Source organism: Sinocyclocheilus rhinocerous, unplaced genomic scaffold, assembly GCF_001515625.1.
Source record: "Sinocyclocheilus rhinocerous isolate Xijiao unplaced genomic scaffold, SAMN03320098_v1.1 scaffold1575, whole genome shotgun sequence".
Classification (NCBI taxonomy): Eukaryota; Metazoa; Chordata; class Actinopteri; order Cypriniformes; family Cyprinidae; genus Sinocyclocheilus; species Sinocyclocheilus rhinocerous.
The window spans coordinates 460161-482701 of record NW_015626385.1 but is presented as its reverse complement, the minus strand read 5'-3'; the positions used below and the strand labels follow the sequence as shown (position 1 = coordinate 482701).

Genomic DNA, 22541 nt, shown 5'->3' with positions numbered 1-22541 from the left:
ACAAGGATCTCAATCAGGCTTTTCTAAGAGCGTCTCAGTGTAGTGAAGTCAAATCCACATCCTCTCTTTGGACATAAAATATCGGCAAGATGTTCAGAAAGTCACTCTGACATTGTTGAAAGAATCAGATGCTCTGGATGGAACAACTGACAATATAAAATACAAGAATAACCATTCATAATTAGACATTTTGAAGTAAAGTGCATGAATTACATGAAAATATGTGCATATTTGATTCATATACATGCTCATAAATCAAAATAAAAAAATAAACTGTATTTTTCCATAAGAAAATTAAGCCTATTTTGAAACATTTTTATAATAAATAACTTATCATTAACAAAATGCACCTGTACATTTGATTTATTTACCATGATTCACAATACTGATTCTCATTACTGTAAGGTAATACTGTAAGGCTTATTTATTTATTTGTTTGTTTGTTTAATATTTATTCATGCTAAATATATTTATGTATTTGTATAGTTTATGCTGAATATATTTTAAAAACTTTGGGGGTGGATGTTTTTGTCTTGGAAAACATTTCTGAGAAAGCTGTAACATCAAGCATGGAAAGATTAATAAGTGTTTATGTTTAATTACAGTGTCTGTGAAGGTGGGATCTTTACCTGCACTAACGAGTCATGTGATGGTGAGTCATGTGACCTCATACACTCACAGCAGAGACACAGAGGGTCCCATAAACATTATTTTTATAGCTTCATATTCTTACTGTATGGCAACTATTGACTTGAGGGCCATTTTTAAAACATCTGAGACAAACTTCAGAATGTTCCTGAAACAACTTCTGAGCAATGAACTCTTACCTGTGTTTATGAATGGAAGTGAAAGGAGCAGAGTCTGAATGCTGTGTGTTTTCATTTAGTGGACTGTGAGTGGAGCAGCTGGTCAGCGTGGAGCTCTTGCTCAGCGTCCTGCGGATCTGGACAGCAGTTCTTCAGCCGGACGATACGGCGCCAGCGTCAGGAGGACGGGAGTGTGAGGGGCCGTCACACACTTCACGAGTCTGCAGGGGCCCCGTATGTGGTGAGAAACACAGTGCTGAGGGTTTGTGGGGTGTTCAGACCGAAAACACATTGGGGTGTAGCATTTTTGTTCAAGTTAATTTAAATATGCCAGTAGTGTATTCCTTGAAGTACTTCGAAGTGTAATTGCACTGTACGTTATTTTATTAATGTATTATTATTATTATTATTATTATTAATAATTTTTATGGTGATGATGATGATTATTATTATTATTCATTAATTGATTATTATTAGTAGTAGTAGTTGTTGTTATTTTAATATTATTTTTATTTGTTTGTTTTCATTTATTATAACAATAAAAATTATGTATATATTTTTTATTTGGCAGCATAATAATAATAATAATTTATACTTTTATACAATTATTAATTAAATAATGTTAATATTTTTATTTATTTGTTTTGATAATGTGAATGTATTTATTTGCTTAATAATAATAATAATTATTTAACTAATAATAATAATAATTTTACTTATTTGTTTTAATAATAATGATTTAATTTTTTACCTATATTATTTTATATTTATTTATTTGTTTGTTTTAATAATAATAATAATAATAATAATAATAAATTGATTTATTTATCAATTATTTTTAATAATAATAATTTTATTGATTTATTTATGCAACTGTAACTGTTCTGTTTATTTAAAAATAATAATAAAAGAAAACAGAGTTAAAAAAATAAATAAACATAGCATCTGCCCTTCCCTAAAGCCCATTGGTCATCAACTAATGTTCATACAGCGTGTCCAGAGGGTGAGCGTTGGCTCTGGAGTGAGTCCGCATCGGGGCGAGTGTGTGAGAGGGGGTGTTTGGACCTGTACAGCCCTGAACCGCTCAACTGCACGGGCCCCGGGGCCACAGAGGGCTGTGTGTGTGAGGAGGGCCGGTATCGGAGCCTGGAGGGCCGGTGTGTGATTCCAGCACTGTGTCAGTGTGAAGAGGAAGACGGGACGCTTCGGGAGGTACACGAACACACAATCACCCGTCACACTGCTGTGCTTTAGCCTGTAATTGCAGTGCTGGTTACTTTGTTTATTTATTCTAATAAGGAAGGTCATTAACGAGTCTGATGGATTAGCACTCAGGGCATTTGTAGAAAAAAGATAATTGCCATCATCAATTATGAAACAAAACGTTTAAAGGCCTTATGAGGTTGTCGAATTGAACTACAGTGGCGCTCGTTTAAGAGTTTCTGTATGAAGAGCGTTTGGTTGAATGAGATGGACGATGTAACTTCCTGTGGCTGGAAAAATGCCATCACCACAACATGGATGGATGGTATACAGTACACAATACTATATTAACAGCAGATCAATATTTACAAACTCTACATTCAAAAGAACCTGTTGTAGTATTTGATTCTTAACTTAAATATACCTATTTACTTTATTAATTCATGTTCCTGGTTTTATTATGAATGATTGACCAATGTTATTCTAAGAAATACAACAACAACAAAAAATCTAAAAATTCTAAATTCTAAAAAGAACTAAAAATATAATGAACTAATGATAACTAATATTTGTTAAAAAATTAATGTTTTTTTGCTCTTAAGTTGCTCTTGCATTTATTTGATCGATAAAACTGAAACATTATTGCAATTTAAAATAACTGTTTTCTATGTGAATATCTGTTAAAATATAATTTATTTCTGTGATCAAAGCTGAATTTTCAGCATCATTACTCCAGTCTTCAGTGTCACATGATCTTCAGAAATCATTCTAATATGCTGATTTGCTGCTCAAGAAACATTTCTGATTATTATCAATGTTGAAAACAGTTGTGCTGCACAATATTTTTGTGGAAAGTGCGATACATTTTAATTTTCAGGATTCATAGATGAACAGAAAGTTCAGAAGAACAGCATTTATTTGAAATAGAAATCTTTTGTAACATTATAAATGTCTTTACTGTCACTTTTGTTCAATTTAATGCATCCGTGCTGAATAAAAGTATTAATTAAAATGGTAATAGCAATATATATTAAATATTATACATATTATATAAATATATAAAAATATATTTGATTTTAATATATATTTTTAATCATTTTTTTAAATATATTTTAATATACAGATACACTATTGTGAATATAATGCACTATCATGATACTACTATTAATACACTAATAAATGCAAAACACAGGCACAAAATATTATCTAGAACTTATTTTAGTAGGAAGTGTCTGTCCAAGCACATTAATGTAAATATGAATGAATTGACCGTTGTGTGTTGTGTGTCACAGCCGGGGTCCGAGTGGGTGGAAGGCTGTCAGTCATGTCGCTGTATCAATGGCCAGAAACGGTGTCAATCAAACTGTCCTCCCCTTCACTGCTCTGAGGTAAGAAATGTGTCGTTTGTCTTTCATATTCGCTTTCCTTCACCTCACACACAGAAAGATTTGACATTTCTCCAGTATATTCTCCGTTAGACATCCGCTGCTGTTCGGTTTCACATGCGTCGGCCAAATAATCAATGAATAGCCTTGCATCAGTAATGAGTTCAGGACGCCGTTAGAGGACCAGATGCTGGAAATAGGCCGACCCGTTGTCCAGGCAACAGCTCCGGTCAGGGATAATGTCCCAGATGGCTCTGGAGTGACGCCTGGACGTCTCCGAAGCTTCTGCAGCGTCTCCGAGGAACCCAACATCTCCTCTGGGCTCCTGGGGATCACTGGGAGCAGATCTGTTGAAAGAAAAACTAAAAATACTCCCCCTGGTTCCTAGACGATTTGTTCTTCTTCATTCAGTCCAAATCAAATTACCCAATTTGCATTTCTGCCGCCGGCACATAAATGTCACACCTCACCGAAGGAGTGTTCCTCTTAACTCCAAACTAATCATCACTGACTGAAATAAACACAGACTGGACTTTCATAGTGTTTCATTTCTCGGATTTCACCAAACCGAATTCCAGAAATATAATAAAAAGAGTTTTCAAAGTTGCAAACAGTCACATAGTTCAGATAAATTGTGAGGTATAAAAATGCTGATGTGTTTAAACAGTGAAAACTCTCAAATCATGCAGTGCACTGGAAAGTTTCTGGAGTAACAATTGCATTCAAATGCAGGAGAGCTGCAAACAAACAACGCAAAATGCAAATAATTAATAATAATAATAATAAAAAATACTGATAACCATATAAGCATACACAACTAGTTAAAATCAAATGTTTTCCAACTTGTTGATGTCAAGGGACGTGTTAATTAAAACAAAATAAAACGTTAAATACAACTTTTTAGTGATAACTTATAAACCTTTAAAGACTTACTGTGAGCTCAGAGGTTATTAATCAATGGTGTGTGCATATAAACTTAAAATATATTTCTATAGATATAATCAACAACTTTTAAATGAATAGTTCTATATTTCTCCATCGCTCTTAATTTGATTGTTAGTTAATTCGACTGTAGTCGTTTCCCTCACTAAGCTGTCTTGTGCCTTTGTCTCTTTGTCCGATTTTTTAATTCTTTTTTGATTCAAATCAGGGTTTGTAATAGAAGTGTTATTTTCGTACCTTTGAGATAATATTGTAGTTTTTATTAATGTTTAGAATGAAGTTTTATTTTTATATTTAATTTTTAAAGTTTTTGTCATTTTTTTTGTGTGCTTTTGTCAGTTTTTTAATGTCTATATAGTTTTTTTATTATTGTTTTTTAGTCCAGTTTTAGTTATTTTAGTACATCAGGTTAACCTAAATGAAAATGAGAAATACCTTGTCAACTAGATAACATAAGTTTTATTTTTTATTTTTCTTTCTTTCTTTTATTTTTTATTATTCATTCATTCATTCGTTCGTTCGTTCTATTTTATTTCAATTAAAGTTGATTTTATTTATCAATTTTTATTGTTTTAGATTTAGTTAATTATAATTATCATTATAATTATAGTCCTGCCTCGTAGATGGATGGTCTGGTTCATTGCTTATAATTCTTAAACAAACACTTTTGAAAAATCCCTATGGGAAAAATGGAATATATATGTATATATATAGTCTCTATTAATTTATTTATAAATTTTTTTTATTAAATTTTATTTCAGTTTTAGTTTTTTTTTTTAACATTTTTATTATTTTTTATTTATTGATAATAACCCGACCTCATAGCTGGTTGGTTTGGTTCACTCTCAAACTGACTTTTTAAAAATCCCTATGGGAAAAATTTGTAGAAAATAAACTTAGTTGACAGGTACTTTTGCATGATGCATACATGTATAGATTGATACACTGTAGGTCACATTGAATAATCATATTCCAATGTAAATGTCATCTGCCCATATGCATTGTGTGTGTACACTCTAAAAAAATGCTGGGTTAAATGCAACCCAGTGTTGGGTAAAATATGGACAAACCCAGGGATTGGGTTGTTTTGTCCCAGCATTTGGGTTACTAACATTTAACCCAACCACTGGGTCAAAAGAACCCAATCGCTGGGTTTGTCCATATTTTACCCAACACTGGGTTGTATTTAACCCAGCATTTTTTAGAGTGTATATATTTGAATAACAAGCCAAACAAACCAAAACATGTCATACATTACCTGTGGATTCTCAGTTTTACTCTATATTTTCAGTGTAAACGTCTGAGCCCCTGTGGCAGTCGTATGGAGGCTGTCACAGCCTGATGCTCGTCTGTACTGTCAGCATCCGTCCATCCCACCGGCGAGCTATTCTCAGCCACCTGCACCTCTGATATGCTTTCTCTCCTGCTCTGTTTTCCAGGGTGAAGTGAAGGTGCTGGAAGCGGAGAGCTGCTGTCCCGTGTGCCGCAGAGAGTTTCCAGGTAAGAGTCACACAGTATCCCACTAATAGGGAAGAGTGAGCCTGCAGTCGTTCGCTGATGTTTGTCAGCACTTCTCATGTGCCACAGACGATTGGTGTAGTACACATCATTAAGCATACTGGAGCTTTAGGTAGTCAAACTACAGCCCGACTCCAGATCCAGCCGTGTAACTACATTCCAGAGATTGCAGGACGGTGTAAGTTCTTCTCCACTGAAAGGATCCGTTCGGGTAATTTGTGCGATATAAAAATGCTGACACGTTCCAAAACTCTCAAATCGTGCAGTGCGCTGGAAAGTTTCAGGAGTAACAACCACATTCAAATGCAGGAGCGAATCTTATAAATCAACGCTGAATGCAAATAATAAAATTCTACTAGCCATATAATCATGCATGGTTAGTTAGAGTGGAAACATAATAGGATTATCAATTTTAAAATGCAGGAAGAAATGCTTTCCAACTGGTTGAAGTCAAATAAAATAAAACTCTATGGTGCTATTCTGTCATATAGTTATGTGACTGGTAATAGAAAACATTCCTATTTTTACATTTATCCCAGTTCCTACACCTTACAATAAGGTTTTAACATTAATTAACTCTGTAAATGTTATTAAAATAATAATAATAATAATTATTATTATTATTATACTGCGAATAATATAATAATACATTAATAATAATAATAATATAATCATATATAATTTATATTATAATTATAATAATTATATTAATATAATAATATTGTACTACTACTACTACTACTACTACGAATACTGTAATAATATAAACAAAAATTTTATCTGTTAATATTATTTATTAGCTAACGCGAACTAACAATGAATTGTTGTATTTTTATTAATTAACAGTGACAGATTAATACATGCTGTAACAAATATATTGCTCATTGTTAGTTAATTTTAGTTAAATGCATTAACTAATGCTATTATATTACTGTAAAGTGTTACCATTAAAAAGTATAACAATGTTGTTTATGCATTTACAAAATTATCAGTTGTCCTATTCAAACTATACGAATCATTTTGCATGTTTGGGTTGGTAATTTTAATACATTTGGATGTTTTCATTTTTTTGTATGATAAGTGTAAATTAAAGTCAACATGAAATGCTATTTAACCCATTTTACTTCTGTAATATGATGTATTTCTGAGGGAAACTGGATATTTAGATTTTATCCATCAGGAATCAGTTGGATGGTGAAAAGTGATGAAAATGACAGGTGGTTGAAAAATAGGATGTAAGTGGTTTCTGGGATGAAGCAAGTTATTATATTTGAATGAAACATAACAAAAACAAAGATTATTCTCTCAACTGTCTTGAGTTTCTCAGAGAGCCTTCATTAAATCAAATGTGATTCTTTTGATTGTAATTCTTCTTCTGTATGTTCTTCTGTTAATTGCTGTCTCTCTCCCTTCTTCTGTCCTATTTTCTCCTGTGGACATCACTTTCTCGTCTCCAGAGGATCCGGTTGCCGAGTGCCGTCGTTACACTGAGGTCAGGAACATCACCAAGGGCGACTGTCGCCTGGACAACGTGGAGGTCAGCTTCTGCAGAGGACGCTGTTTGTCCCGGACCGATGTCATTCTGGAGGTGTGTGTCGCCGTGTCGTTCATGAACTCTGAGCTCTGATCTCTGAACTGTGAAGTTCACAGGTTATTAACGTATCTAGATTTTTATCTACTTACGAATTATTCTGCTTATAGGTTTTGGATGCATTGTGTGTTATAAATGCATCAATGTGGAAAGTCTGCCTAATACTGGTAGCGTAAAATGTTTGGTCAATAACTATACACTGTTATATTAATTACATTGTTAGATTAATACTGTTAACCATAAAACATATTATAGATCAGTGGTGTACTAAATGATATCAGGGAACATTGTATTGCATTTTTATACTTTTTTTAGATTTACAATTAATAAACGGTTATATTTTCCATTGAAATAACAATAAATAAATAAATATGATGCCTCAATTCATCTTGGATGTATCAGTCTACATATATATATATATAGAGAGAGAGTGACAAAGATATATAATAGATCGATAGATAGATAGATAGATAGGAAAAGTATTAAAAATTATGTATAAATATATATTAAAACTAAATAAATTTTACATGCTGTACAAAAAAGAGGTATCAAAATTATTTATGTATTGTCTTGTTATTTCAGTAAAAAAAGATGGATAACTTTATTACTTATAAAACTACTGTTTATATTATTTATTTTTAAATAATATTCCTTGATATCATACCATTGATGATCTAAGATAAATCCTACTATTGGTCAAGATGGATATATAATGCACCCATAATGTTTTATGATTAACAGTATTGATCTAACCTTGTATCACAGTAAATAATATAACAGTTCATCCAGATTGTTTATGACTGTGGTAAATATTTGATCAGATTCATACTATATTAACAAACGAATCCCCATCATGTCTGGTACCTTTTCATGCTGAACATAACAATCAGTCACTGATTTCTAACAGCACTAAAACGCCAAATTCAGCCTGACTTGTGTCCTTTGTTCTTGATTTAAATGTTTCATCAGTGTGAATGTTTGCTGCAACTATTTTAAAATCTGTTTGAACTGGAAACTTCTGTCAGGTTGCCATGGAAACCAGTCTGCCCAGTCGCCACGCTCTAGCTTCAACGGCAAACTCGCACCTCTCTTTTCCCTCTTTTGTCTTCACATCTGCCCTCTCCTTCTGCGTCTCCTAATGGGTTCAGAGAGAGAGCGAACACGCTCTAAATGATCCCACCATTCCGCTCCATCAAAAAGAGCAGGCCATTGGCATTTAGGCAAATGTAGCGTGAATACAATTTGGATTGTTATCCGTGGGTTTGGCTCTTTTCCTGTCCGTTCTGGCCTCTGATAACGTGTCTCTCTCTCTCTCTCTCAGGAGCCGTATCTGCAGGCGTTCTGTGACTGCTGCAGCTACAGGCTGGACCCGCAGAACCCCGTGCACTTCCTCAGCCTGCAGTGTGCCAGCGGAGACGTCGAGCCCGTCGTTCTGCCCGTCATTCACAGCTGCGAGTGCACCAGCTGCCAGGGTGGGTAATGCCAGAGGAAACGGCCTCAAACAACATTCTGTGTCTCTGACATCAGGGGATGAATCTCCTCTCTGCTTTGTTTGGAAAGATTGACGCGGTGTTAACGCATGGCAGTTTATGAGGACAAACGGCCCAAGAGAAGGGTTTGCTTTTGACGAAAACAAATGATATTAGGCAGAATATCTGTGCTTCTGTTTCCATACAAGAAAAGTGGATGGGGATTTATACTGTCAAGCTCCAAAAAGGACCAAAAACACCGTTTAAGCACCTTGAAAATGTGCATTATTTTTCAAGTGTTTGTAGCTTTTTAAAAACATTTTGTTAAACTGTTGCAATAAGAAAAAAAAAAGCAAAATATGTACACAATAATTCATATACATACATTCTTAGACTATTTACAATGCAAAATATATATTTTTATCTTCCAAAAATAAATGGATACATTGAACTACTATAAATTAAAGCAACTAATTTTATAAAATTCAATTCAACTAGTTGAGTAGATGCACTGATTACTTAAACGTTTTGCATATAAAAGTTATATAATGAACACATCATTTATTTAATAAATCAGTGCGGGGGCAATATTATTGTGAATTATTCAATTAAATGATTAATTATCTGCAAAATGAATGAGGGTTTTTTTGAAGATGAATATACTTTTAATTAAATGTATTAATTTACTTAATAAATACTCAATAATTTTGTCTATTTGTGTTTACCCATATAGCGTTCTTGAACTTTTGACATTTTTTCTAACAAATAGTAATGTTTCAGTATATACTGTACATATAAAAATTATATACACATAAAGTCATATACATACATTTTTAGACTATTTACCATATAAAATATATTTTATTTTCCAAAAATAAACAGATCAATTGAAGTACTGTAGAATAAAGCCAACTAAAATGATCAAATTCACTTCAATTTTCAGAGTAGACACACAGTGATTACTTAAACAGGCATTTAGGCTTACAAATCATTTATTTAATAAATCAGTGTGGGCATATATATACTTAGAGACACAAGTATTACTTGTATATATTATAATAATATAATATTATTTGGTAGAAAAAAGTCAGTTAAAGAAACTTTTGGTGAGAAACAGAATGAAATTTAAGCTGTTTTTCACTGATAATGCAGAAGAACAATTAAAATCAAGCCTATTCATAACAAAAAAAGCTATCGTATGACTTCAGACGACTTGCAAACTGCTTTTGTTGTGCTTTTTTCTCCAAGTATAACTTCACTGTATGAAAAACAAAAGCTCAGACATTGAGCCGAACGTCTCCTTTTTTATTTCACAGAGAAAAGAAAGAATATAATATGAGGTTGGAGCAACTTGAGGGTGTGTAGATGATTTTTGGGTGAAGTAACCATTTATGTAGTTAATATCAGCAAACTCTTCTCATTAACTTCATTGACGTTGGCGTACATGAATTATTCATGATGTTTAATGGTCATCTCTGAAGGGTCTGCAGTATTTCCATTATGTCAAAGATAAATTCATAACCAAAACATGATGTTCTCATGCTATAATGAGCAGGCTGTAATGAGACGGTGCCACCCTCATTGTAATGTACGCTGCGTTTCCTACATGCCTAATTTCATCAGGCTGCTTCTCGTCAGTGTTTAGTCATTCATCACTGCGATTGATCTCATTAGCTAATTGAATCTCTGGGACTTCACTTAGAGGGGTCGCATTTTTTATCGTACGGCATCATGGAGTCATTTCATGCAGATTGATATTTACCGATACGCTCGTGGGCTGTGTAAACAATGCTGCAAAATTTGTTCGAAAAATGAAATAACGTTTGAATAGCAAATTTTTGTGGGCTCCGAAGAGATCGTCTGTCTGACTTATGCAACTTTCAAGTCGTGACATTATGATGGGGTTTACGAGACGGGCTCAAATGAACGGCACCAGTGTGGAAACTGTGGATTTTCTTCAAGTGGAGGGTGTGCCAGTTAAAGAATCTGATATATTGATTGTAATTGAACTGCCATTGTGAATGTTGTTCAATTTAGCTTGAGTGCATTATGTATTGTTGATGAAAAGCAGCCATAAAGCTTCCTAGAACAGTCATTTAGCCACTTCATGAGGCGACAGGCTTTCGCGACCACACTATTTCCCATAATTCCCTGTGGCACCACAAGAATGATAAAATACACACAAAGCATCAATTACACACATAATGCACTTCCTTTGCTCTTTATTGTTTGGCACTAATGCTAAGAGCTTCCTGTCTTTGTTGAGAAGTGAAAAAGAGTGAAATATTAAATAGCTTGAGATGTCAGTTTTATTCCAACCAAGTCACGTCGTAATTACAATTTCCAACCAATAAGCAAGAACTTACCAGGCTGACATCTGTTTGTCATCACTGCTTGCAGTTATGTTGGTTAAATATATAATGATGCATTGCAAAAATGTTTTTCTTCCTCAGTCTTTTCATTTCTATTGTTTTCCAGTACAAATATCTAAACATTCTTAAATCAAGATCCATTTGACCCACTTGAGATGCACAATGACTTGTTTTCTAAAAAAAAAAAAAAGGATCAAAATTAACTTAAGTTCATGATTAATACAAGAAAAAAAAAAATGCCAATAAACTTTATTCTAAGGAAAAACACAAGTTAATTTTTAATTTGTCTTGTTTTAGGCATAAACCCACTTAAAGGAATAGTTCATGCAAAAATAAAAATTAGCTGAAAATTTACTCACCTTTAGGCCACACAAGATTAGGATGAGTTTGTTTCTTCATCAGATTTGGAGAAATGTAGCATTGCATCAGTGTCTCAGCAATGGATGCTCTGCAGTGAATGGGTGCCGTCAGAATGAGAGTCCAAACAGCTGATAAAAATATCACAATAATCCACAAGTAATCCACACCACTCCAGTCCATCAGTTAACATCTGGAGAAGACAAAAGCTGAAACAAATCCATCAATAAGATGTTTCAGGCTAAAATATGAGTCCATAATCCCCCCCCCAAAAAAAAAAAAAGAATCTCCTGTTGTCTCACATCAAAAACCACACACATTTTTGTTCAGAACTGTTTTGGCTTGTAAATGATGCTTGCTCTGTGCAGATTTCTCTCCTGGTTCAGACTTTTTCACTGGAGGAAGCATTATTATAGATTACAGACTCGTATTTTAGTTAAAAACGTATTGATGGAATTGTTTCAGCTTTTGTCTTCTCCAGATGTTAACTGATGGACTGGAGTGCTGTGGATTATTGTGATGTTTTATCAGCTGTTTGGACTCTTATTCTGACGGACCCATTCTCACCCATTCACTGCAGAGCATCCATTTATGAGCAAGTGATGCAATGCTACATTTCTCCAAATCTAATTAAATTGTATTACTGTACATCTCAAGTAACAAAACAAGACAAAAATAAAGAGTAAGAATCACTTTTTGCAGTGTTTCAGGGACTAAATGTTACCATGGGTGCTGACTCTGATTCAGGCCACTGAATGCATATTCAATTAATTTTTCATGTGCAGCTTATGCTCAGGGCGTACAGTGAACTTTCAGAAAGGTATGAATCAAGATTCCAGGTTAAAATACTCCCAGAGCTGCCAAATTCACCGATTTGTTCATCTGCTTTTCCCCAGGCGGAGACCTGTCGAGACGCTGAATGGCCACTGATGAATGGACAGATGCTGCGTCCTCGTATTTGTCCAGAGTTCTTCATGTAGCTTGTCATTATATGACCGAATCTTTTCTATTTCATATTTCTTAAAGCTCTACGATCTACATTCTGTACAGCCTTTAAATTATGTTATGATTTATTACTTTTTTCAGGCTTTACTGTTTGCATTTTAATGAAATGCTCTTTATTATACTAGCTCTGTTGATTATAAAGAAATTAATTATTATTATTGCCAAAGAAAATCTTCTTTCACATTTCATGACAAATTATTTCTTTAATAAATGTTTGTAGCAATTTTTTGTATCATAAAAAAGTGTCATGAACAGCTGTTTTTACTTAAGTGGATAGATTTATTAAACACACTGGTTTGATATTTAAAACTTTATTTTATATATACCTTCTTACATTAAATATTTTCGGCTATTATTTATTTCTAAATGCGCTCAATCTATTCTGTAGCCATTTTACATTTCCAAGTAAAATTTTAAATTCTAACCACCTAACAATGTATTCATTACTCATTTCAGTCATTTTATGATTTTGAATTGAAACTATTTTCTTCATCAATAATGCAATTCAAAATGATTGATAAAGTGCAATGAACTGCAGGTTTTCTCTTTGATTTTTGATGCAGCAGTTAAACTAACCTTTTCAGTATTAGTGGGTTTATTTTCTACAGTAAATCAGACACGGTTGGAAGTGTATTGAAGAAGAAGAAAAAGCACAAATGCATCCTAATTATTGCATTTCCACCTTGTGAAAGTGTGTCATGTGTGCATTCGCCTTATGACCATTTGTTGATAGTGAATGAAAGGGATGGATGGGGAGGAGGCTGGAAGATCTCACTGCTGGGATGCTTCAAAGACAGTCTGACTAAATATGGGTAAAAAGCGCCGCGCCCCCTTGTGAAGCCCATCTCGCGCACCCAAACAAATCACATGAAGATAGATTTCGCTTAGAGTGTAGAACTCCACTGTTTTGGCCTCTCGCGCTAATTGGAAAGAAGTTGCGAAATCGATGTTATTGCACTGAAAACCTCCGCGCAAACGCATAGTACTGCCGTTATGTCCACGAGGAGCGCCTTTTGTCTGCACGCGCGTGACGGCGCAGGGAAACCCCACGTCCACCGAGCGTGCATCGCCGGTGACGTATCATGTACAGTGTGACAGCGCGAGTCTCTTTGTGGAAACAAAGCGCAAAAAGCTCAACTGTCAGGTGAGTCAGGAGTCCGCGTCGCTTTCGGCGATCGCTCTTGATGCTCGTCTGGACAAGCGTGAAGTATCCCAGTTTACCTTTGATCTGCGACCCGTGATTTCTGGCCGTTTCCACTGAAGCCCAGGGCATGGCGACATCAAGGGTTCGACACCTGCGAAAAGGAGCCGAATGGCACGGATTGAAATGAACTATATGCCTATTTATGATTTCTACAATCGTTATTTATCTGTAGTTTTGCGCTTTTGAAATACCGCTATTTTTTTTTATAACTGCGTATATCGCTGTTCTGTATAATCCTATTCAGAACAGTAATTAAGTTTAGCGATATTTGTAATTAAATAGATGCAGACATCACGCTTCCCATTCAGAACAGTAGCCTAATTATTTAAGTTTAGCGATATTTATAATTAAATAGATGCAGACATCACGCTTCCCATTCAGAACAGTAGCCTAATTATTTAAGTTTAGCGATATTTATAATTAAATGGACGCAGACATCGCGCTTCCTATTCAGAACAGTAATTATTTAAGTTTAGCGATATTTGTAGCCTAGTTAAATAGACGCTCGTTGTTGTTGGTCACCATCGAAACGGGAGGAGCGCGAGACCCCAGGAGCAATACACGTCGAATCGCATCTCTTTTCTTCGAAGCGCTTTTTTTTTCACCGAATAAAAACTGAGAAGAGCGCTTTAATTGTACAAAGGAATACCCGAGAACTCAACTATGGTAAAAATTAGGGTATGTTACCTTGCGAACGCGTTCCAGTCACACCGAGTTCAGCATCCCACATGTAACGAGCTAAACTAGTCTGGCGTCACTTTACCGGACCTACCGGTTTTTGAGGAATTACGCGACGTAAACAATCCCCCATTCGCGTTTGGAAACCGGAAGCTGCTGTTTGGATAAGTGAGCGTTGAGCGCTGCTGATGAAGTTGTCGCTGTGCGGAGCCTCGCGTGCCCAGGGCGCGAAGAGAGTGGCGGGAAGGTCAGCTTGAGCTCGAGACACTCCGCTGGACTGCGCGCGGGAGGATGCCGGTTCGACGGGGGCACGTCGCGCCGCAAAACACTTTCCTCGACACAATCATCAGGAAATTTGAAAGTCAAAGTAAGTTTGTATTTATTTACAGTATTATACTTACAGAATAGCCTACTATGTTTTTTGTTTTTTTGGGGACTTGTGCCGCCATGGCTGTACCGCGCTTTTCAGGTAACGGTTTATTCCTGTCAGAAATATTATGACAGAATTCACCTGAGTGTATTAGATTACTCCAATGAAAGGAGTTTTAAAGGTCAGATCAGGTAGAAAATCACACATTAACATGACAAAAAACACGTTACTGCTCTTTACAGTGTGGTATTCTTGCAAATACCTTGGATAATACCATGGTAAAATAATATATAACACTCAGTATCATGTTATATATCGACGTAACATGGTATCACCACAGTACGTTTTTTCATGAGACTTGCTAATGTGTAAACAGGTGTATCATAGCGTCAGTGTCAAATGATAACACTGATAACAAATTGAGATTTATACATCACCTGAAAGTTGAATAAATGAGCTTTCCATTGATGTATGGTTTGTTAGGATAGGACAATATTTGACAACTATTTGAAAATCTGGAATCTGAGGGTGCAAAAAAATCAGAATATTGAGAAAATCCTCGTTAAAGTTGTCCAAATGAAGTTCTTAGCAATGTATATTACTAATCAAAAATTAAGTTTTGATATATTTACAGTAGGAAATTTACAAAATATCTTCATGGAACATGATCTTTACTTGATATCCTAATGATTTTTGGCATAAAAGAAAAATCGATAATTTTGACCCATACAGTGTATTTTTGGCTATTGCTACAAATATACCTGTGCTACTTATGACTGCTTTTGTGGTCCAGGGTCACGTATATTATGAAATATATGTATGTTATTGATCATATAGAGTCAGGACCAGAGAGTTTCTGTATCAGGCTGTACATCATCCTTTATTTAGACATGTTTGGTGCTGATCATAATATGCTGTAGTGTATAGTCCTTAAAATATATTTTTCAATTTTCATTTTATTTTCCTTGCTACTTGAATAACTTACAGATACTTCAGTTTTTCATCCATTGGTGACTTTCCTATTAATTTGTGAGTCTCATGCGATGTTATTTTAGGTCTGATGAGATAAATGCATCTAAACTGATGTAGTTTAGAGTTGAATTGAATTAGCTTGTGCTGTTACCCTTGCACGTGATTTTGAGTTCTAAAACTTTAATTAGCCTCAATTATCCTGATGCATTCGCTGGTCTAACAGGTATGGAGATTCATGCAATGAGTCTCAGATGCGAATCTTCTTACTCAAGCGTCCTCCAAAATCTAACTGGCTTTCAAAGAGCCAATCAGTCTTCATTTCCATCTTTCTCAGACCGGAATTGTTTAGTTTCCTGAAGCAGCTTGTGATGTTTTTGTGCTGGGAAATAGTGAAGGTGACATCAGTGAGTAACACTGCAAAAAATGGGCAATTTTGTAAGACTGCCTCGTGTGTTGATGTTTCAGCTCCAGGGAGGAATAATAGGATGTTTTCCCTATGGAATACCAAAGGTTTCTTCGGACCGTCTTCCATTGATTATCTCAAAAATTTAGACTGCTTAGATAATGAAGACTGTCTTTAGTTAGATGTCCTTGTCAGTAATAGTGGACTTTAAATGTCAATCCATAATTCTGAATAAGGGTGTGCGATATGACGATTTTTGATCGTGGACGATAAAAAATCTCCACGATCTGCTTTTGAAGAAATATCGTAGTATGGTGCTACAGCGCATATTCTATCAGTTGCAGTTCTGGCGCCTCCATCTCAATATACTTTACAACGCCACATGCATTCACATCAGCGTTAACTCAGCGGTAGACTTACTCTCACAGGACACTGTACTTATTCGCTGTCACAAAAGTACATTATTTGCATCTGCTTTAAAGCCTTGCCGGTTAAATGTTTCATTCGCGCGCTGGTCTGACGTGTGCTTTTTCTGAGCATTTATAGCATTTATTTATAGCATTTTAAATAGCATTTATGTTGTTATGTTGATAGGTGTATCATAGCTTCAGTGTCAAATGATAACACTGATAACAAATTGAGATTTATACATGGATCTTTACTTAATATCCTAATGATTTTTGGCATAAAAGAAAAATGGATAATTTTGACCCATACAATGTATTGTTGGCTGTTGCTACATATATACCTGTGCTACTTAAGACTGGTTTTGTGATCCAGGGTCACATATGATAAATTATCTTCATTGCTGTTTAATATTCAGTGAGGAATTAGTTCATAATGAAGACCCAAATTATTGGAAACAGTTCTGAATTGCTATAAATCAAGTCTGGTTTGCATCATTTGGTCAGAAGTGACAGAAATCAATATGTTTTCACTTTCCATCTTAACCTTACCACTACCCTTCCTCCTTCAAGATGCCGCGTCTCTCCCTTGGCTGCTTTAAATAATTTATTACCTTCCATCAAAACCCATCGCAAGCTTTTGAGAAGTGCTTTGGAGGTATTGAAGAGTAAGAGTCCTTCAAAAGTGCATTTCATCACACGTGGTCATCGCACTGACCAGAAGCCGCTAGTGTTTCTCCTTCAGTGTTTCTCTCCAGATGGCTTGGATCTGTTTTTCTAGCCTTGAAGTCTCACACTAGACCGGTTCAAAATGAACACTGTGTGCTTCCCATTGTGAGCAAACACGATTTTGATATCTCAGCCGAATATTAAAAACTCTTACATTTTCTCTCCGGTGTTCGGTAGATGAGATGAAATGTCAGATGAGAACAATTGCTGCAACAAAACAATAACCCAAAAATAAAAGCGACCCATGCGTGTGTCTCACAAGTGCATTCGTGGCTGATATGCCAGTTTTTAGGTGATATTTGTGGCCCAGTGTCTCTGAAGCGTGAGGTCAGAACCAAGCACGCATTCACAGAGCCGTGAGACCAACAGAGAACAACAGCAACACGAGCATCACTGTGGCAACTGCTGAAGACACTGCCAGAGAGACCGAGTCCCGAGAGAGAGAGAGAGAGAGAGAACTCCTTCTATTCCTTCTCCTTCTATTGCAATTCATCCATCTATTGTCTATCTATCCATTGTCTGTCTGTTGTTTATTGTTCCATCCATCCATCCATCCATTCGCCTGTCGTCTATAATTGAACGTATAAATATAAAACTTATTAAAATTATTATGTATTTAATATAAATATCTATCTATCTATCTGTCTATCTATCTATCTGGCCTTAAATGTAAACAATTTAACTGAAGACGTTTTAAGGACCCGCGGAAACCCTAATAATAACATAGTCCAGTGCAAACATTTCTGTATTTGCATTTAGCAAAAAGCTTTTGTTGACTATGAATTTTACCTTTGAAATTTGAGGCAAGTGCAACTCTACATCATAAACTGAAAGCAATCTTTACGTGACTTGTTTTACAAATGTTTTAAAATTGATCATCCGAGTCTAATATGATCCAGCGGGCCGGCCCGCGGGCCGCCAGTTGCCCATCCCTGATCTAGACCCATTCCATTCTCCCAACTTTTCATGAACAGCTTTCTACTTTCTTCTGTTCTTTCTCTCACCTCATTGTAGTTTTAATACCGTATCATAAAGTCTTTAGAGGACAGAAGCATCAGAGGAGAGTTTGAGATGCACATTTCCCCACCGCACTGAACTTTGCTCAGCATTAAGGTGGGGTATTTATAGTTTTCTATATAAAGTTGTATTTTTCCATCGCCTGCTTCGCTGTCACATCGCTGTTGAGTTGTCATGGTCTACTTCTGACAGTATTCTGGGATGCAGAGTGGTTGCTATGCCATCTCTCTCTCTCTCTCTCGCTGTAATGGAGAGCGGGTGAGATCACAGTCTTATCGGCATGCTGTCAGAGGAGTTGGTGTGATTAAATTTCACCGTGGTACAGGTGTCCATTCTACCTTGTCTTATGTCTTTCTGCCTCTGTCGCTCCTGTTCTCTAATCCGCAAACTCCTACACCAAGCATTAGTTTGTAGAGATTTCGCTGTACTGCAGTTGATGTATTTGCACTGATATTAGTGTGCTGGACAGTGTTACATTATTTACATGTCAGAGCGATAAAGAAACATGGTGTAAGGTTTAAATTACAGAGCAGGAAGTGTTCCAAACAAGTCAAGATGAGGAGTTTGGTTGCGTATAAGATCTTGGTGATTGTATCTGCTCTTTAGCTCAGCTTGCATGCATGCTGTTTTGCATATGTATATGCATATGCATGCACATATGGCTGTTGTATTGGTGTGAGCTTGCGTTTAACAGTCTCTTAACTGGCTCAAGTTTGCATCTAAGACAAGCTGGCAGGAGAAAGAGCGCACTAACACCTGTGCAAAACCCTCAAACACATACGTGCAATTAACTAGATTCGCTTTCCTCCTTGTTAAAGCCACACAAAGAGGATTTGCTGTTTCCTTTGCCGTCGTCTTTCAGGTACTGCTCATCGCTAAATGCATTGTTCTCTTTTCTCAGGAGACACAGCTTGTTCTTTCCTCACAGATAAAAGACCAAGATGAGCTCACTTTCATCCATTTAAATGTGCCTTTCTCAGTGTTTGTTAGTGACTCTGATGCACCTCATGCCAGAAAAACATTACAATCTGTCAAGACTTTGAATGATATGCAGAATGTGTAAAATAACTTAATACATAATATATTAATATGTATTTATTACACACATATGTAATGTTAATATTTATCTAGTGTAAAATTCAACAAAATCTAATATTAAGATATATTAATATATTTGATTAAATAATAACATCTATCTATCTGCCTGCCTCTCTTTATCTTGGGTTCTTGAGTTAACTATATAGTTATCTATAGATTGGCATCATTCTTTGGAGGTGTTCAGGACAGTGTTTTAGGTTCTTTAAAGCACCAGTTCATATTTGTGAAACTAACCTTTAAACTTAAAAGCTTTTATAACTATTTGATTCTGTCAGTAATGCTGACATCAGAGTTCAGCTTGACAATCTTTTTGAGTGATCTGTTCCTTTAAAGCCTTGACTGATTGTGCTTTGGTTTTTATTAGCCCTTGACTCAAAGGTGGTGAAGATCGGTTTAAACCTCCTATAAAGAGACAGCTGAGATGTTAATTATAATGCATCAAGGGTGTTTTCTCTGATTCATTCATTCTTTCTCGGTTTCCCTCAGTCAGTCTGTCTCTCCTTCCTCAGTGATGCATCTTATTTTGGTTGCAGTGTTTGTTCGTTCTGTATATAGGCTTGACACAAACACGCACACACTTATGTTAAAGTTCCTCTTATCCAGCCCCCACTCTGTCTTTCTTCAGAGCGCCTGTGGCTGTTTCTCTGAAGTATACCGTCTGCTGCTAAAACCAGCGCTTGTTCAGCCTGCTAATGTCAGACAATGAGACGATGAGGATCCCGCATTCTAATCTCAATATTAAGGCTGTTTTCACAGAACTGCTTTTATTCCTCTGTGGTTTCTTCAGAAGTTCGCTCTTTTCTTTCTTCTTCTGTTGGTCTGAGGAGGAACCCAAACACCTGCTGGATTGGCCCGATAATGGCCATTTTTCCATCAGTAGTGTTTCCACAGTGTGCAGATCACTAGATTAGATATCCAAACAATTAAAACCCAGCCTCCGCCACAGTTTAGATTGAAAAATGAGCTTCAGATTTGCAGTCACAGTAAAAATAACAGTGTTTTTTCTCTTTTGTCTTTTTAGTTGTCATATTCCATGTCCTATGCATAATTAAAAATAAATTTTTTTTTTAATAAAATAACAGTAGTTTGTTGTAGCATGACAGGTGCCACTGATTAATATCTCATGATGCATTCATTTACATGCACACATAATTTAGGTCTTTTAATTAAGTTTCCATTGCTTTTTTTAGTTACATTTTTTTTTACTTTTAAGTAAATTATTTTGTTTTTGTTTTTAAAGTAACAGTTTACATGCTCTCTTTTAAAATCAAACTCAATTTATTTTTTATTGAAAAAATTTTTCTTTAATTTAAATTAAAATGAAATGAATTGACTTTTTGTGCATTACTTTTTTTGTAAAAATGTAATTTATTATTTATCATTTGTAAGTATTTTTATAAAATATTTGTTGTTAAAAACACTATAGAAACAGATAGCATGATTTCTTTCTAAACCAAATTCATTTTTAAGTAAATTAAATAAATTTTTTTTTTTAAGTTTATGACTTTTTTTTGTCAAATTCATTATCAGACAAACACATTCTGTGCAAATTGCTCCCTTTATCTACATGCTTTTGGATTTGAAACAATCTCAATTTAAACAGTGTTTAAACTGAGATGACATTTCTATAAACCCGGAAATCCACATGCCAGATTATCTAGCATATTGTTAAAATCTCTTTGTTGGGTTGTCTGCTTGTATAATAGTTGTTTTTAAAACATCTTTATTCACCTGAAAACATTTACAGATGGAAAAGTTTGGCAGAATTTTCAGCAACTTCAGTTACCCGCAGACATGGGTTAACTCTCATCAGAAAAACAAAAAAGAGCATCTAAAACTTACGCAAATGTTAAAAGCGTCCACAGCGGAGAGGAAGAGCTTTTATTCGCCGCAGTGAAAGTAGCATCTCTGTGAGCAAACCTCACCTCTGTATTGCACACAGAAACTCTCACCTTTAAAAATCTCCCTTCTGACCCGTGAAGCGTCTGTCATTTACTCAAGACTCCAGCGTTTGCTTCTGGCCTTTATCTGACGCTCTTTTGAAGGTGCTAACATCCATCATGTAAAAGCACTTAAAGGATAAATGCAGTTGACACGACTCCAACTGAGGGGAAGAGAGGCGCTGGAGGAGGCTGGGGTTTGATTTATTTCTCACTGTCAGTATCAGCGGTAGAGTCAATCACTTCCTGTTGCTTCCTCTCTCTGTTGGCTGAAGTTTCCCATCAGTCCGCTGTCCAGGGAAGTTGATTCTCAGACTTTTAGGTGATTCACTTGCTGTCTTGTTGGTTGTCTTTTTTATTTTCCTGTGCAATACTTTGTAGCACACTCAATGCATTTTTATGGCTTATCAGTAGTTGTTTCAATATTTATCTTGGCAGCTTTGAACGTGGCTTATCTAATCAGAATTTAGCGTCTAAATCAACACAGAAAGGTCAGCATATTTCCACAAAGCTGGAGCATTTACAGCTTTACTAATCCATTGCCCTTTTGTGTGTTCGTTATTGGCTAATTTGTTGGTGCTTTCAGCTCCCAATATGAGAGTAGTAGTCGTTGTTATCCACTGTGTTTGGGAGGAAAATGTGCAAATGTTTATAGATTCAGTTTAGAATCATTTCTAGAAATAATTTCAAACATATTTACACATATATTTTTATATTAATGATTTTACATAATAGACATATTAACTTGAATAAATGAATAAATACATATTTAAAATATATGTATACATTATGTTAATGCACTGTAAATACTGTACTCTTTAATAATACATAAAAATAATAAAAAATACATGTGAGTACATTGTAAGTTAATATAAATATATTTAATTTTACATAATTTACATACTGTACATATTAATGTAATAAAATATTAAAATGTATAAAAATATAACATAAGATACGGAAAATATGTAAAATAAAATATAAAAAATGGAAATACAAAATAAAACGTTTTTGTTTACATAATATATGTATGTGTACTGTGTTTATTTATTATGTATATATAAATACACACACATAC

General features: G+C 35.1%; 2 protein-coding genes across 2 annotated transcripts in view; both read left to right on the top strand.

Moving 5' to 3' along the window:
• The window catches only part of sspo (SCO-spondin), an 89255-nt gene extending 80330 nt beyond the window's left edge, over nt 1–8925 (top strand). Inside the window, 6 exon segments of the mRNA XM_016518895.1 lie at nt 606–652; nt 1798–2018; nt 3302–3397; nt 5776–5836; nt 7312–7442; nt 8767–8925. Of these exon segments, the coding sequence (XP_016374381.1) occupies nt 606–652; nt 1798–2018; nt 3302–3397; nt 5776–5836; nt 7312–7442; nt 8767–8925 (715 nt within the window).
• Nucleotides 8926–14775: 5850 nt separating this feature from the next.
• Nucleotides 14776–22541, top strand: part of LOC107713341 (potassium voltage-gated channel subfamily H member 2-like) — a 127514-nt gene continuing 119748 nt past the window's right edge. The window contains exon 1 of the mRNA XM_016518827.1: nt 14776–14897. Coding sequence (XP_016374313.1) covers nt 14822–14897 — 76 coding nt within the window. The 5' untranslated portion in view covers nt 14776–14821. The remainder of the gene's footprint in view (nt 14898–22541) is intronic.